This window comes from Perca fluviatilis, chromosome 17 (assembly GCF_010015445.1).
Source record: "Perca fluviatilis chromosome 17, GENO_Pfluv_1.0, whole genome shotgun sequence".
Classification (NCBI taxonomy): Eukaryota; Metazoa; Chordata; class Actinopteri; order Perciformes; family Percidae; genus Perca; species Perca fluviatilis.
Genome location: NC_053128.1, coordinates 3,971,039 through 3,985,817, shown reverse-complemented (window position 1 = coordinate 3,985,817; position 14,779 = coordinate 3,971,039). Strand labels below are relative to the sequence as shown.

The 14,779-nt window shown below is 41.0% G+C and overlaps 1 protein-coding gene across 1 annotated transcript in view; it reads right to left on the bottom strand.

Annotated features, from left to right (window-relative positions):
• Positions 1-10,754: 10,754 nt before the first annotated feature.
• Positions 10,755-14,779, bottom strand: part of lmo4a (LIM domain only 4a) — a 37,296-nt gene continuing 33,271 nt past the window's right edge. Inside the window, exon 5 of the mRNA XM_039780689.1 lies at positions 10,755-13,211. Within this exon, the coding sequence (XP_039636623.1) occupies positions 13,203-13,211 (9 nt within the window). The 3' untranslated portion in view covers positions 10,755-13,202. The remainder of the gene's footprint in view (positions 13,212-14,779) is intronic.

The following is a 14,779-nucleotide window of genomic DNA, read 5'->3' as shown; positions in this document are numbered from 1 at the left end:
GCTGAGAGGTGCTTCTCAACTTTGAAAAGGGTCAAAACATTTTTGAGGAACACTATGACCCAAGAGAGACTGAATGCCCTAGCCACCCTCTCAATGGAGAAAAAGCTGGTGACTGATATAACTGACTTTAACCAGAGAGTAATGGACAAATTTGTCAGTTTAAAAGAAAGAAGGGCGAAATTTCTATACAAGTAGTTGCCAATGTTTAGTCAAACAATAGGTAAATGACTCAGTTCAATGTTGTGCTAAAGTGTGTGTGTTGCCAGTTTAAGAAACATTAGTGTTTTTGGTTATTGATTAGATTTGTGTGTTGTTCCTGATATGAGGTGCCTCAGATTGTTTGACTCGATTGCGCAAAACGTCGCCCTCGTACATTTTTTTTATCACCAGCCGCCACTGGTGAAAGGGGTCGTTCATACTAACAAACTCACAGAGAGTTATCACCATTTTGAGCTCATTATTTTTGCTTTTACCACCTGCAACTTTACTATTTATTCTCACCGCTCCCATCAACTTTCTTTTTCAGGGAAAGGTTCTGATGCTGTATGCTTTCTGCCCAGCACACAGACAGCAGACAGACACAGTAGAGATTAATTGGTGACCATAATGGAGACTTCACCAAACTCCAGACTTCACCCCAGCTGAGGAAATGGCCCTTGTCTTAAACCAAGGAAGGCCTGTGATGGAAGGGATTCAGGGTGGGACCGCTACGGTCTCTGTTCCACCTGCAGAAACTGCCCTCTTCATACAAGGTACATTTTCGAGTGCTGCACATCAAACCCAATCAACCATTTATGTGGGCATATGTGGACTGTCTGACCTTGGTTTGCCTTGCAGTGTCCGGCAACAGTCGCTCTCCTCCCACCAGACGATGATCCAGTGAGTATTATTTATTAAAAGCATATGGCTTGGCACACTCAATATGGCAGGGTGAAGGGACTTCTGCAGCATGGGAAAGGGCTTCTGCAGCAGATGATGAGAAGACAGTGTCACTGGACTCCAGAAGACCTGAGGTATCATGTCAATCTTATGGAAATGCGTATTTAGCCCATAATGGATGAGAAGTCAGTGATATAGCACTCATTGAAAATATATTTGTAACAGGATCCAGACGCAGTACAGCCTGACAGCCAACCTGGCAACACAATGAGTATTGGCTAAAGGAAATCAAAATTATGCACAATTCCTGCTGTGCTAATCAATGGGTGGTTTACAGAATTCACAAACTGTCAGAAAGCTGTACACGCAACATCTGAAGAAGCAAATAGAGCTGGCAGATGTACAGATTGCTGTCAGCAAAAGGAGTCTCCGGGATCTCCTAGAAAAAAACACTGAGGAAACTGGATCTGGAGATAAAGAAACTAGAAAAACAAGTAAGGGACTTGAATACATATTGTAAGCATATCTGTAAAACAATGTTTTAATCATGTTTTTTTCCCTCTCTCCCAAGCTCCAAGCTGACAAGTGACAGCACCAAAATGAAAAGATTACGAAGCATTGTGGCGTTCCCTGTGTGATTAATGTACACCACACTATGTAGGCAAAGTTATTGGTCCAGTGATGTGAGACTAAAATTGAGAAGGTTATGAAACCAAAGTAAGCTACTAATACCTAATAATAATAATAATAATAATAATAAAAACATTAGGCCTATATTAAGGAGTAACAAAAACTATCCTTTATTAGAGAAGGACGTCATTGATACTGTGGAAGGATTTTGTGTTGACATAATCTCCCTCATGGGCCCCTGAGGGGCATTTAATACGGATCTGTGTGCAGTCCAGCGCACCAATGACATTAGGGAAAGCTGTAACACAAAATAGTCTGAGTATCCTGTCACTGTTGTAACGGAACACTTTTTTGAGATCTGTAATTCATGTTATCTGCAATCTTGTAGAAATCCTCTTTGATGAAGCAGATTATTATGTGGCCAGGATGATAAAGGTGATAAAGATGTGTGCCAAGTATTTCAGTGCCAAACACACACTTCTGACAGAACGGCAAATAGTGCCTTTATTTAGAATTTCGCCATCTCCCACGGTATCTAAAAACATGCCACTTGCAAAAAAGCGCAGTGCCACACAGACCATCTGTATTGTGGTGAGAGCATGGCTTCGCGCTGTGCGATCCTGAATTTTGGGACCCAGCAGTCTGCACAAATAACGGATTCCATCTCCAGAAAATCTATACCTCTCATGCAGATACAGTCGTGGCCAAAAGTTTTGAGAATTACATAAATATTGGAAATTGGAAAAGTTGCTGCTTAAGTTTTTATAATAGCAATTTGCATATACTCCAGAATGTTATGAACAGTGATCAGATGAATTGCATAGTCCTTCTTTGCCATGAAAATTCCACTGCATTTCATTGCTGTCATTAAAGGACCTGCTGAGATCATTTCAGTAATCGTCTTGTTAACTCAGGTGAGAATGTTGACAAGCACAAGGCTGGAGATCATTATGTCAGGCTGATTGGGTTAGAATGGCAGACTTGACATGTTAAAAGGAGGGTGATGCTTGAAATCATTGTTCTTCCATTGTTAACCATGGTGACCTGCAAAGAAACACGTGCAGCCATCATTGCATTGCATAAAAATGGCTTCACAGGCAAGGATATTGTGGCTACTAAGATTGCACCTAAATCAACAATTTATAGGATTATCAAGAACTTAAAGAAAAGAGGTTCAATTCTTGTTAAGAAGGCTTCAGGGCGTCCAAGAAAGTCCAGCAAGCGCCAGGAACGTCTCCTAAAGAGGATTCAGCTGCGGGATCGGAGTGCCACCAGTGCAGAGCTTGCTCAGGAATGGCAGCAGGCAGGTGTGAGCGCATCTGCACACACAGTGAGGCGAAGACTTTTGGAAGGTAGCCTGGTGTCAAGAAGGGCAGCAAAGAAGCCACTTCTCTCCAAAAAAAACATCAGGGACGGATTGATCTTCTGCAGAAAGTATGGTGAATGGACTGCTGAGGACTGGGGCAAAGTCATATTCTCCGATGAAGCCTGTTTCCGATTGTTTGGGGCATCTGGAAAAAGGCTTGTCCGGAGAAGAAAAGATGAGCGCTAGCATCAGTCCTGTGTCATGCCAACAGTAAAGCATCCTGAGACCATTCATGTGTGGGGTTGCTTCTCATCCAAGGGAGTGGGCTCACTTACAATTTTGCCCAAAAACACAGCCATGAATAAAGAATGGTACCAAAACACCCTCCAACAGCAACTTCTTCCAACAATCCATCAACAGTTTGGTGAAGAACAATGCATTTTCCAGCACGATGGAGCACCGTGCCATAAGTCAAAAGTGATAACTAAGTGGCTCGAGGACATTGAAACATTGAAATTTTGGGTCCATGGCCTGGAAACTCCCCAGATCTTAATCCCATTGAGAACTTGTGGTCAATCCTCAAGAGGCGGGTGGACAAACAAAAACCCACTAATTCTGACAAACTCCAAGAAGTGATTATGAAAGAATGGGTTGCTATCAGTCAGGATTTGGCCCAGAAGTTGATTGAGAGCATGCCCAGTCGAATTGCAGAGGTCCTGAAAAAGAAGGGCCAACACTGCAAATACTGACTCTTTGCATAAATGTCATGTAATTGTCAATAAAAGCCTTTGAAACATATAAAGTGCTTGTAATTATATTTCAGTACATCACAGAAACAACTGAAAAAAAGATCTAAAAGTAGTTTAGCAGCAAACTTTGTGAAAACTAATATTTGTGTCATTCTCAAAACTTTTGGCCACGACTGTACTCGTCGGGAAAAGCTAAAGGGTCGGATCTGTCCTGAAACACCCTATCACGTCTGAAAGCACGTCTCAGTGTTTCTTCATCCAAAACGTCATTCAGACATGGGCGTGCCATGGTGCAGTAAGAAACAGGTGAATGGGACTTTATATATTACCCTCATCACTGACTTCATTGAAACCACCGTTGCTTCACCAACCATTTCAAACCATCTGAACAACTGCAATAGTAGGATTTAAATTAAACTTGTGACAGCAATAGTGACAAGTAATGCATAAAGCAGAACACATTCAGAAGACAATGGTATTTTAAATGTTAAACACATTTATTTCAGATCAGAGCGACAACTGATTTAACACATAAGACTCCGGGATTAATTTTAGCCTGGCTAACTGCAAAGAATTTAAGAATTTAATTCAACCTGCTTTTGGGCAACCAAGTCAAAGCTAAATTCATCCAGGATAACTTGAATATCCCAGCTTAATACCTTATCCTGGTTTTGTGCAATAGCCCCCCGGTCTTTTGGTTTCCTCTACGTTTTGGAACTATTTTGCCTGCTGTCTTCAGGACTCCTTTGGTTGTATGGATTTTTATTTTTTTTATTAAATCCTCAAGCTCACCACTGCCCTGCTGTCTCTGCATTTCTGGGTCCGCCATTTCCCTAAACTCTAACAGGAACTTGTTTTGGTGGTGCATTCAAAAGTAGCTTTAGTCGTGCAACAGAAAACTCAGATTGGACAGATAGGGCTAGATTTATCAAGCCGTTTGCGCCTGTTTCCAGGCGCTAATTGGTCGCAATAGACGGACGTAACCGATGCGGGCTATTTACAAACAGGGCGCACTTGGGTAAAATCGCAGATTGCCCGCCACATGAGCGAGAAGAGACAAGTTGCACTTTCAATATGCGTTCATGGGAGGGTCATGGGGAAAGTGGGAGTTCCACCCAAAAAGGTGGGAGGATACGTGCGCCTAATTATATATTCCGTGGTATTTACAAAGACTGCCAGTAATTCTGCGGGGGAATTCTCCGCCTCTTAAAAGCAGGTCTAAACCAAGCGCGTTTTCCTGTGTGTAATATTTACCTTATTCAATGGGAGCAGACTAAAAACTAAATAAAAAAAACACCTCCATGTCTGTTCCAATTTTGATAAACAATTTGGTGATAATTTAACTATATAACACTCTCTTTAATGACTTAACCCCATCGGTTGGGTTGACATATAAATGATATAAACATATGTATACATACATTAAGCCAACACAACACTGTCATAACAGACCACACATGCCTTCATTCTCTACAGAGATCTCAGAAGTATCTATGCTGTCCACAACTTCCACCTGTTCGGCAACGAGTGTTTGCTGCACCACCTTTTCAGCAGTAGATAGCGTGTCTATTTCTGGTGGACCTGAACCGGTTCTCCTTCTCATTTCTAAAAACACTCTCCATCAATAAATACATTATACATTTGTGCATGTAAGTTATCTCACTCCTTGAAGGCACCATGCAGTGAAACTTGCATCATCGCTAGATTGCAGCTTATTTCCTCAGGCACCCATAGGATCATTTATGCGTATTGAGAATGTCCTAATGTGATCAGTTTTTGAAGACGCGTATCCTCAGTTTTGAGTAATTTTCTTAAAGGTGCCCTGCCACACAAAAACGTTTTTACTTGCATTTTTTGAAATATGTTAGGTCCATATGTGTTATGTTGTGAATGTGAAAATGAACTGCTACCTCCTCTGTCAGCTCTAGCCACTGGAAAGAAATAAGTGGAGAAATCAGACCAATTACAAAAGCTGGTCAGTCTGACGTGGTGTTGCCTGAGCTGATTACTATTCATGAGCTCGCCCAGTTGCACTGAGTAAAGGATGCTGATAGCCAGGCTCTTATTGGCTAGCTGTTACACAATCAGAGTCAAGCAGATTAGCTTGTTGAATATTAATGAGAACTGGCAGAAATCGAGCTGAGTCTTCCTACAGGCTTTCTATACCACGCTAGAATGACTTGAAACAAGGTAACCAAGGCATTTTTTTCCACAAAAAATGTAATAGAGTCCATGGTAGAACTTCAGACATTACCACAAAGTAATGAAATACATGTGGCAGGGCACCTTTAACATCAGAATACCAAAATTAAAATAAAAAATAAGAATTCTCAATGACCATTCTTCATTAAATCTCTCAATTCAGCAGAAAAGAATATTGCTAGCAGTTGTTAATGCTGCTAAAACAATGCTGGTCAAATAATGTGCTGGCAAGCTTCCCATTCTCTCACACAATTGCACATATCATTCATATGTAGTAGTCTATTGATATAAATTACTCTTAGATCATTTCTAAGCATAGAAATGAAAATGTTATTTCTATGTATGCTTATGTCATGTAGAAGTGCTATACTGACCAGTGAGTTCTATCACTGTGTCACTGTAACAATTTGACCAGATTATTTAGCAATCTCCTGAAGGTAGGGGGGCGCAGTTTTTATCTGCATTTTGTGAATGGCTTACTTAAAAAAATTATCACAATAAAGCGAATGTTGTTAGCTTTGCTGGTGCTTGAATATAAAGTATTGGACATTGAAGCCTACAATTTAAAAAAAGAGCAGCTTTTTTTTTTTTCATTGTAGAAGGCCACAAAAGGCCCGCCTCTCAATTCATCTGATTGGACAATGGGGGGAAAAGTCTGGCGCTTTTCTGCTCTGAGTTGACTTTTTTTTTATTTGAGGCGTTCAGGGTGCTCTTGCTAAAACACAAGGCACATAGAGCGGAAAACCTTGAGGTGCTCAGCAACGCCAAAGCAACGTGCAAAAAAGCCTCACTCATATTGAAAACAATTACAAAATTAGGCTGCTAAAAAGTGCTCTGTCTGATCCGGGCTGAAGAGAAAACTGTATGGCTACATACTACTAGAGTTAAGTGAGGTTTGGGTAAATCAACCCTTTAATTAAGTTTAACACAAAGCTGGCTTTGTTGTTAGAAGCTGTCTTTAAGCCAACAAGTCCTCCAAACCATACGACCACGTAGGTCCCTTGTTCCTACCCTCTAATATGACCCATACCAAAGTTTCTTTAATTAGCTCCCCTAGTGGGTGGCAGGAAATACGACCCACTGGAGCGTATTCCACCCTCACACCTAAACACAACAGTCATGTTTTTTAACATCGTTAATGTTTTAAAACGGTCAGTTTGGTTACGTTTAGGCACAAAACAGATTAAAATCTGTATATTTGGTATGTTACTGCACTTCCGTGCGTACGGACATGACGTAATTAAGCACATGACATAGAACGTGACATAGTTCTCTTATGCTTGGTTTCCACAGGCAGCTGAACTAACGTTTGAGCGGTATGAGCGAATTCCACTGACGCCGGCTAAAGTGCCTGGATGCTCTTCCCACTCTCCCAAAGTTGACTCAGAGTCAAAGCGGTAGCAAATGAGAGACCAGACTCGCAAACGTGCCTCCAATATATTCTCCCGTGTATACACACATGCTATATTTAAAATTATGACCAAATTAAAAGATTGTGATTTTCCTATAGCTTACTTTATGATACGTCTCTTTATGACTACAGGGATGCTAACAACTAGCTTGGCAGTTGGTATACTTGGTGAGTTTTAATATACATTTGTTTTATGCTGCGTTCCAGACACAATTTTTAGCCCGTAAGTTACGACTTCAAGTCACGACTCACGACTTGGTAGTGTTCCAGGCAAAGTCACGACAAACCCTTCTAGCTAGCATTAGTTAGCAGCTACCTAACGTTAGCTGATACTAGCGATTTTTAGTCGGCGACATATTTTGGGCTAAATTTAATATAACCTGTAGTAGTACACAATTGTATGTGTATTGCTTTGATTACAATGTGCGGAATTATTTTACGTTGCCTATTTATGTGTATTTATTTCTATTTCTCTCTGTTAATCACTGGCGTCTGTACAGCATCAACAGGGGTCGCCATTGTTGTTTATGTGTGTGTGACGTCAAAAACTGTAACTGGGAGTACTCAATCTGGTACCAGTTCACAAGTAGTAAATTACAGGTTTGACTGCAGTTCCAGGGCACTTTCACAGGTAGAAGGTTGTGAAAACACGAGTTACGGGTTGCCTGGAACGCAGCATTAGTAGTAGTAGCATTGTAGTGACATTAGCATTGTAGCAATGACTAGCTGGTTGCTAGCAATACATAACGTTATTTGAACTAAACTTTTTAAGCGGCAAAGTGTGACTGGAGTAGAAAACTTACCAAATAGTTTGTGATAGGCCAGATTGACAGAAACGTATAACAACTCCAACAACTAATTGTCTGCAAAACACGTAGACCATCGGCATCATGTTGTGGTGACACAATTTCACTTAGAATCCGCTGCACGTCACAGATACAGTGGAGTTGCAGTTGAAAAAAGCTGCCGGTGGAAACCCAGCTTTATGCTTACTTTGTGCTTCCTTTGTTACCGTCATAATTACTACAACCACCAACCAATAAGCGTAAATATGGGGCGTAATTTCTGCTTGTACAACATATTATGGGGGCATTTTTCAGTGTCATTTTGGTACATTAGGTGCCTTTTTATTTATTATATTCTCTGCAATCGTCATGGTGATCTGAAGCAACAGTCCCGACAAACCAAAAGCATTATAGTGGATTCAGAGGAAACTTGGTGGGACTCGGGTTTGGAGTCATGACTGAAAAACCAGAGGAATGTGTTCACCCTCCATCATTATGAAAGAGCACTTTGAAACACTACCATTAAAAGCCTCATTGTTCCCGTGAATGTGAAGCTAATTGGACTAACCATGTGAGAGGAGCTGCTGAGTTCTGCGGCCTGTTAATTTGAAGAGTCACAGCTGGCCACTCATGTGTGCTTCTAACCGTCCTGCCTGCTTCACATCAGCCTTTAATTCTGCTCTGTAGAAAGCCACACACACAATGTGGAAAAGGACTGATCCTAAAATTAGCATGGAAGAGATGATCTTGGAGTTTCCATGCCAAACGTACATATAAAAAAGGCTCATTTAAAAGGCACATTTCGTGCCAAAAAGCAATCATGACAAACCAGAGTAGAGACCTTGGAAAGATCAGAGACCAGAAACCATGTTAAAAATGTCAAGTTGAATGTTTTAATTTAAATGGACAGAGAATGGAGGAATATGAAACGTTTAATTGTTGAAAACAATGCATTTTCTGACTTGGACTTTGCTTTCCCCCCTCAGAGAGCTAGCACAAACTCCTGGCTGCTTGTTGCCCACAGGAAAAAAGCTCCCTCCCTTTTAATTAGACCAGCTCACCAGATTAGGCCTCATTAGGCTGCAACACTGGAGTGCAGCTAAAGCCCATGCAGGCTTCCAGCGCATCCCACTTTAATTGCTTCTGTAATGGCTTCGGCTTAGGTCTTTGAAATCCCATTCCTGTGGGTAATCAGCCATGTTTGTCCAAGAACCGAAAGCATTTCTTACTTACTCCTCAGTCTGCATTGGCTACCTGTAACCCGTTGCTACAGACTAACAGTAGCTTTAGCCAGATCATCCACAACACACACACATCACATGTGACACACAGCTGAATGGCTAAATTAATATGAATTCTTCTGAGAGGACTTATTCTCTTTCCATACAGTTTTGGGCAATACAACTCTAGATTGAAAGAACAACAACACAACAAAATACAGAAAACATGATCAACACACTGTAGCACACAACACCACAAAAATATTAGTGCACTTTAAACATCCTCCCAATCTTCCTTCACGTATTCATAAACTATGAACAGATCAGTTTAAACTGTCAACAACAGAACTCTATACAATAGTACCAACTACCATCAACAGCTGAAGAACAGGAGGTACAGCATGATAAAGTATGAAGAAAAGAATTGATCTTCTGGGCCCTGTCTGAATCATGGTGTACATGTCCACAGCTTACTTATTTAGGCCACGGGCCTTTGGGTAAATATAGAACAATGAAATACAAGGAAAACCCCCTACTGTTAGAGAGAGACTTGCTCTAAAAACGTTGTTCCATTTCTTCGTAAAGATATTTAGAAGCAATAAAAGGTGGAATTAAAGTAGCATCGCCTGCTTTTGCCCGTTATAGCCCATCAACTAACAAGTCTACCACCATGCTAGCAGCTCCTTGAGACTGTAATGATCAATATAGAGAGAGAACCAAATTATAAGATGGATCAAGCTCGGGGTCCAAAGGGACAGCAATAAAATGGTGGTAATAAGCCATAATTTTAACATGCTGACGCAAGGTAATATCTACCATGTTCACCTTTTATGTTTAGATTGTTAGCATGCTAACATTGGCTGACTATGCTAATTACTGCAGCACTGAACAAAAGAGAGTACAGCTGAGGCTGATTTTGCAGTTTTGCAGGTATTTGGTCATAAAGTATTGGACAAATCTGATGATGGGGAAAAGGGGAAAAGTTAAAGGATATCCAAAGCTATTCATCCTGAGGGGAACGTGAAGGTCTGCACATTTCATTCAATAGTTGATGATGATGACCATTTTCTAAAGCATATATTCCAGACACAAACATTTTTCTTACAGCTAGTTCATGCCACTATCAAATGTTTATGTTATGAATTCTCATATAAAAGCTACTTTTCAAATAATGGCCGAGTCTCAAATAATAGTGGCCAGCACAAAAAAATTAAGCACTTGCTAAGAGAGGCTGGGTAAAAACATTGACAGGAATTACTACAATCAGTCCCTCCAGGATTTCGCGGTCTACTTTAAGATTGTTGCGGCCCAAAATGTCAGATTTTGCGTCCGCTTTTGTAAAAAATTGTGATAAAAGTTGCGATGTCTTTTGCATTTTTCTTGTGATGAAATTGCAGGAGGCAGTAATAAAATTGCTATAAAAAAGTAGCGATTTTTTTGGTATACTTCTTTTAAAAATAAAAGGACACTTTTTCCAAGGAGAATAAAACTACTCTGGGCTGAGTGGTCCTATTGTAACCTTACCAAAAAGGTAATGCTGCAAATGCTGGTATAATATGAAAATGGCTTGTGGATTTAAAACACAAAATAATAAGTTATTGAATGAATCAAATTTGAACATATCTGTCAGTGGCTGGTCGATCTTTACATTGTAAAAAAAATTATTTCCCATCCTGGCCTGGGACATGCATTTATACGGTTTGATGAAGTAGTCTACTTTTTATTGCACTATAATGAGCGTAGCTGTCCCCAATTTAGGTCATTGTGTAATTACCGACTCAGCTCCGGTTTTTCCTGCATCCATCGTATGTGTGCGTGTGTGAATAACTTTGTGTGTGTGTGTGTGTGTGAATAACTTTGTGTGTGTGTGTGTGAATAACTTTGTGTGTGTGAGTCAGTCGTGGGGAGAAATGAGCAGCAGAGAGCCGACAGGATTGAAACAGCAGTCAGCTTTTAGCGTCTTTAGAGTAAAACATCGTTACAGTGTAATTTGGTAAATGTGAGATGTCACACATGTCTCGTCTTCATATTAGAAACAAGGAAATTAATTTGGCAACGTACGGGTGTTACGTCAACCCGTTCTCACTCCCGCTTGGTCAGTGGCTCTCAGCGTCACATACTGACGCAAAAGTCTGGCACATGGGACTGCTGTGATTGGTTTGAAGTCGCGGGGAACTCCGGTGATTGGTCAAATTTGCGGAAAAGTTGCGGTGTCGCACTGAATTCACCGAGATTGGTTTAATTTGCGTGAACTGTGGCGATCGCGACATCGCGAATTTCCCGGAGGGACAGTACAGTGACTCAGTAAATCAATGTATTTGTCACATGAAATTGTACAAGGTACAATTCCAGTGAAATGTTATCCCATCAGCTCCTTCAACTTGTGCATGAGTTACCATAAAGCGGAATGTGTCCGTCAGACCGGCACACAGAAAAAGAATCACTCGGCACTTCAGAATTCAGCCAACTCTCGGCAAAAGGTCACCAGCAATCCGGCAATCCCGGGAGATGGTCTTCCTTGTCCATGTAATCGAGATCGTAGCCAAAGGTCGTAGCTGATAGCCATCTCCACCTTCTCCTCTGTGTTTACTCCGGCCAGGCTAGCAGATTCAGCAGGAGACTGGTGAGTGGACTTCCCGATCCTGATGAGAAACTTGTAGTCGTAAAATGGCCGTGGAGATGGTCTTGCTAGCTTAATCTCATCTTCTCCGTCTTTCGTCAGTGTTGACTTTAATGTTTACATTTGAAAACAAGCTCTTTAGCTAGCCCAGGTTAGCAGAGTCGGCAGGAGACGGGCGAGTTAATTTCCCGATCCTGATAAGTGACTCATAGCCACATGCCATCACCCCAAATGAAGCACAACTAATATAATACTAATATAATTCTCTTTGTCGACAGACATAGTGTTTTCTTCTTTTTTTACATTTAAAGCCTGCCTATAAAAGGAAAACCACTAGACAGTTTTTTTTTTATGTAAAAGTTCTTGACAATATGTTGAATTTCATTCATGGTAGCTTAACATAGATCGGGGAGGAAAAAGGCAAAGTGTGGGACACAAAGTGGAACACCTGACTCCTGCTGTGCTAATGCAATGTGTGCTGTGGAAATGGACAGAAAATTGAATTTAAGCATAGTTCTCTCTCATTGAGGTAAATAAAGGCCCTGGCATCTATTTGAGAATTCATGGTGTACACAATTTGTAGTTAATGGGCTAGAACAGTTTTGTACAAAAATGGAGAATACAAGCTACGTATGCCTGAGGTGGGAACGTTGCCACTTCGCCCAACCCAATGTGGTAAAAACAAATGCAGAGACTAACATGTTTGTTAAATATTTCAAAGAGAATTACACAGAGAAATATTGTAAGTTTCCATATAGATGTTTTCTTGTTCACCTGTCTCTTGGAGTGTGGGAGGATCCAGTAGCTGACATAACCACCATAGATCCATACATTTTTTTCTCAGACCAAAAATAAATGGTCAAACTACATGTGTGGTCTGTGCGGTTTTGGAAATATATTTCGCCTCCAGCAGGAATTAAATTGCTTTCAGTGTTTCCTCTGTATTCAATGCAAACTGTAACTGGCTAGTTGAGTAAAGGTAGTGGATGATTCTGCTGGACTCACACTTATGAGAGAATTCCATGGCAGTCTTCCATTTTTTTCCCTTTTAGCCATGCCATTTCCTACCAATAACATTGCCACAGTTCACAACAGACAACAGTCTGCTGTATAAATAAAATTCCAACCATCCTCAACATCCTCATCCCTCCATCAGACTACTGCACATGCCCATATTTCCCTCCTCACAGTCTACAAAGAGAAGCCAGTTTTTTGTTGGGATGTTGAAATTGGAATGAGTACTGTAGCAGTATTGACTATATCCAGACTGTGAAGTGGCAGTCCATCAGACTTGAGGGTGGTCAACCAACGGTGGGATTTACAAGTAGAGGAGGACGGTGAAGGAGAGACAGGAGTAAGGAGGGGGAGAAGGCACACGTTTGGTTTTTTCATCCTCTTCCTCAGCAGACCTGTAAACAGCGGAAAGAAGAGGTCGTAAATGTTACAGTAACATCTGTGCTTTTCTCACCATACACTAAGCGCCCTTCCATCCACCTGTTTTCATGCTCATTTTCAACTTGTTCATAAAACAGTTGTAAACTGCAACTTGACTGGTTAGTGGAAACACCAACCAGTCAAGTTACATCCATGTCTGTCCAGACTCATATATTATATGTAGTGAAGACTTTGATGGAGTTCAATGAAAAGGTATTTAGTGTATTATTTGGCAAAACATGGTTGCTTTGCACACTGGCAGCACAGAAGATCTATACGATCACCACAGTTTCAAGGTGGGCACCCAAGATTTGTGACATCCATTTAGTATCCGCCCAAATGTCTCTCCTTCTGTTCCTGAGTTATGGAGTTGGTATAGAGTTAATGGCCAGAAAAGCAGTTTTGCAAAACATTATGCTCTCACAGTGAAGTTGATCTTTGGGGTATAAAATGTCATCACTTCATTTTATGCTATTGTATCTGTGTGAAATGAGTGGATGAATTCTTTAGTTATGGACAAAAATGTGTTATGTGAGGTCACAGAAACCTTGACATTTGACCACCAAATTGTAATCCTCATCCTTGACTCGAAGCAGACATTTGTGCTTAAACTTCCCAAAAGTTCCCTCCAGGCTTTCCTGAGATATCACGTTCACGAGAATGGGAGGGATGTGAGGTCACAGTGACCTCGACCTTTGACCACCAAAATCTATCCTTGAGTCCATGTGGACGTTTACAATATTTGAACTTGTAAACGAGAACTGAGGCGTTCCCGAGACATCACCCTTATGATATCAGTCTAGTGTCTTTAGAGAAGTGGGCGGGGTTACTGATGGACAGGGTCAGACTGACACGTCACATGAGGGGGTGTGGTGGTGTTGATCTGATTTAACCCAGCCATTGCAGGTGTGTGGAAATTCATTTAGGGGATTGATTCAGGAAAGAGACACGGAGAGCCTCAAGCGGACAGACGCTACAAATAAGAAGACAAAGATTTTTGAAAAGATTGTTTGATTGAAGAGACGTTTTTTTGTTTCCCACAACACGACTTTTTGTAAATACAATAAAACCTGAACTACAACACAGAGAGCGGGCTCGCCGAGTCCCAACACCGACAAAGGATGCTGGAAAGCAGAAGGGGAGCGGAGGTCGCTCAAGCCAGCAGGCCCGGCTCTGGAGCGCGAATTGAAACAATGGCCGGGTGAGTCAGTTTAACACAGCACAACTCCTCTTAACCTTTTTGTTGACTTGGGGTTTTCAATTTTTGTTTTATATCAGAAAATATGGGACGTAGAAATAAGCGCTGAAAATGTGTAAAAGAAAAATGTAACAATTTAAAACGTTGGAAAAAGCAAAAACAAACTGTGAAAAAAGGCGTCAAAAACGTTGAAACGTGTTTTTTTTTTTCAAGGTCGACGGGAAGACAACACAAGGGTTAAGCAGGAAAGTATACACTCATCCAGGCCAGTTTAGAGCTCATTCTCCCATTAAATGCATCACGCAGGTAGAAGAGACAATACCATTATTGTTGCGCGCTAGGTTA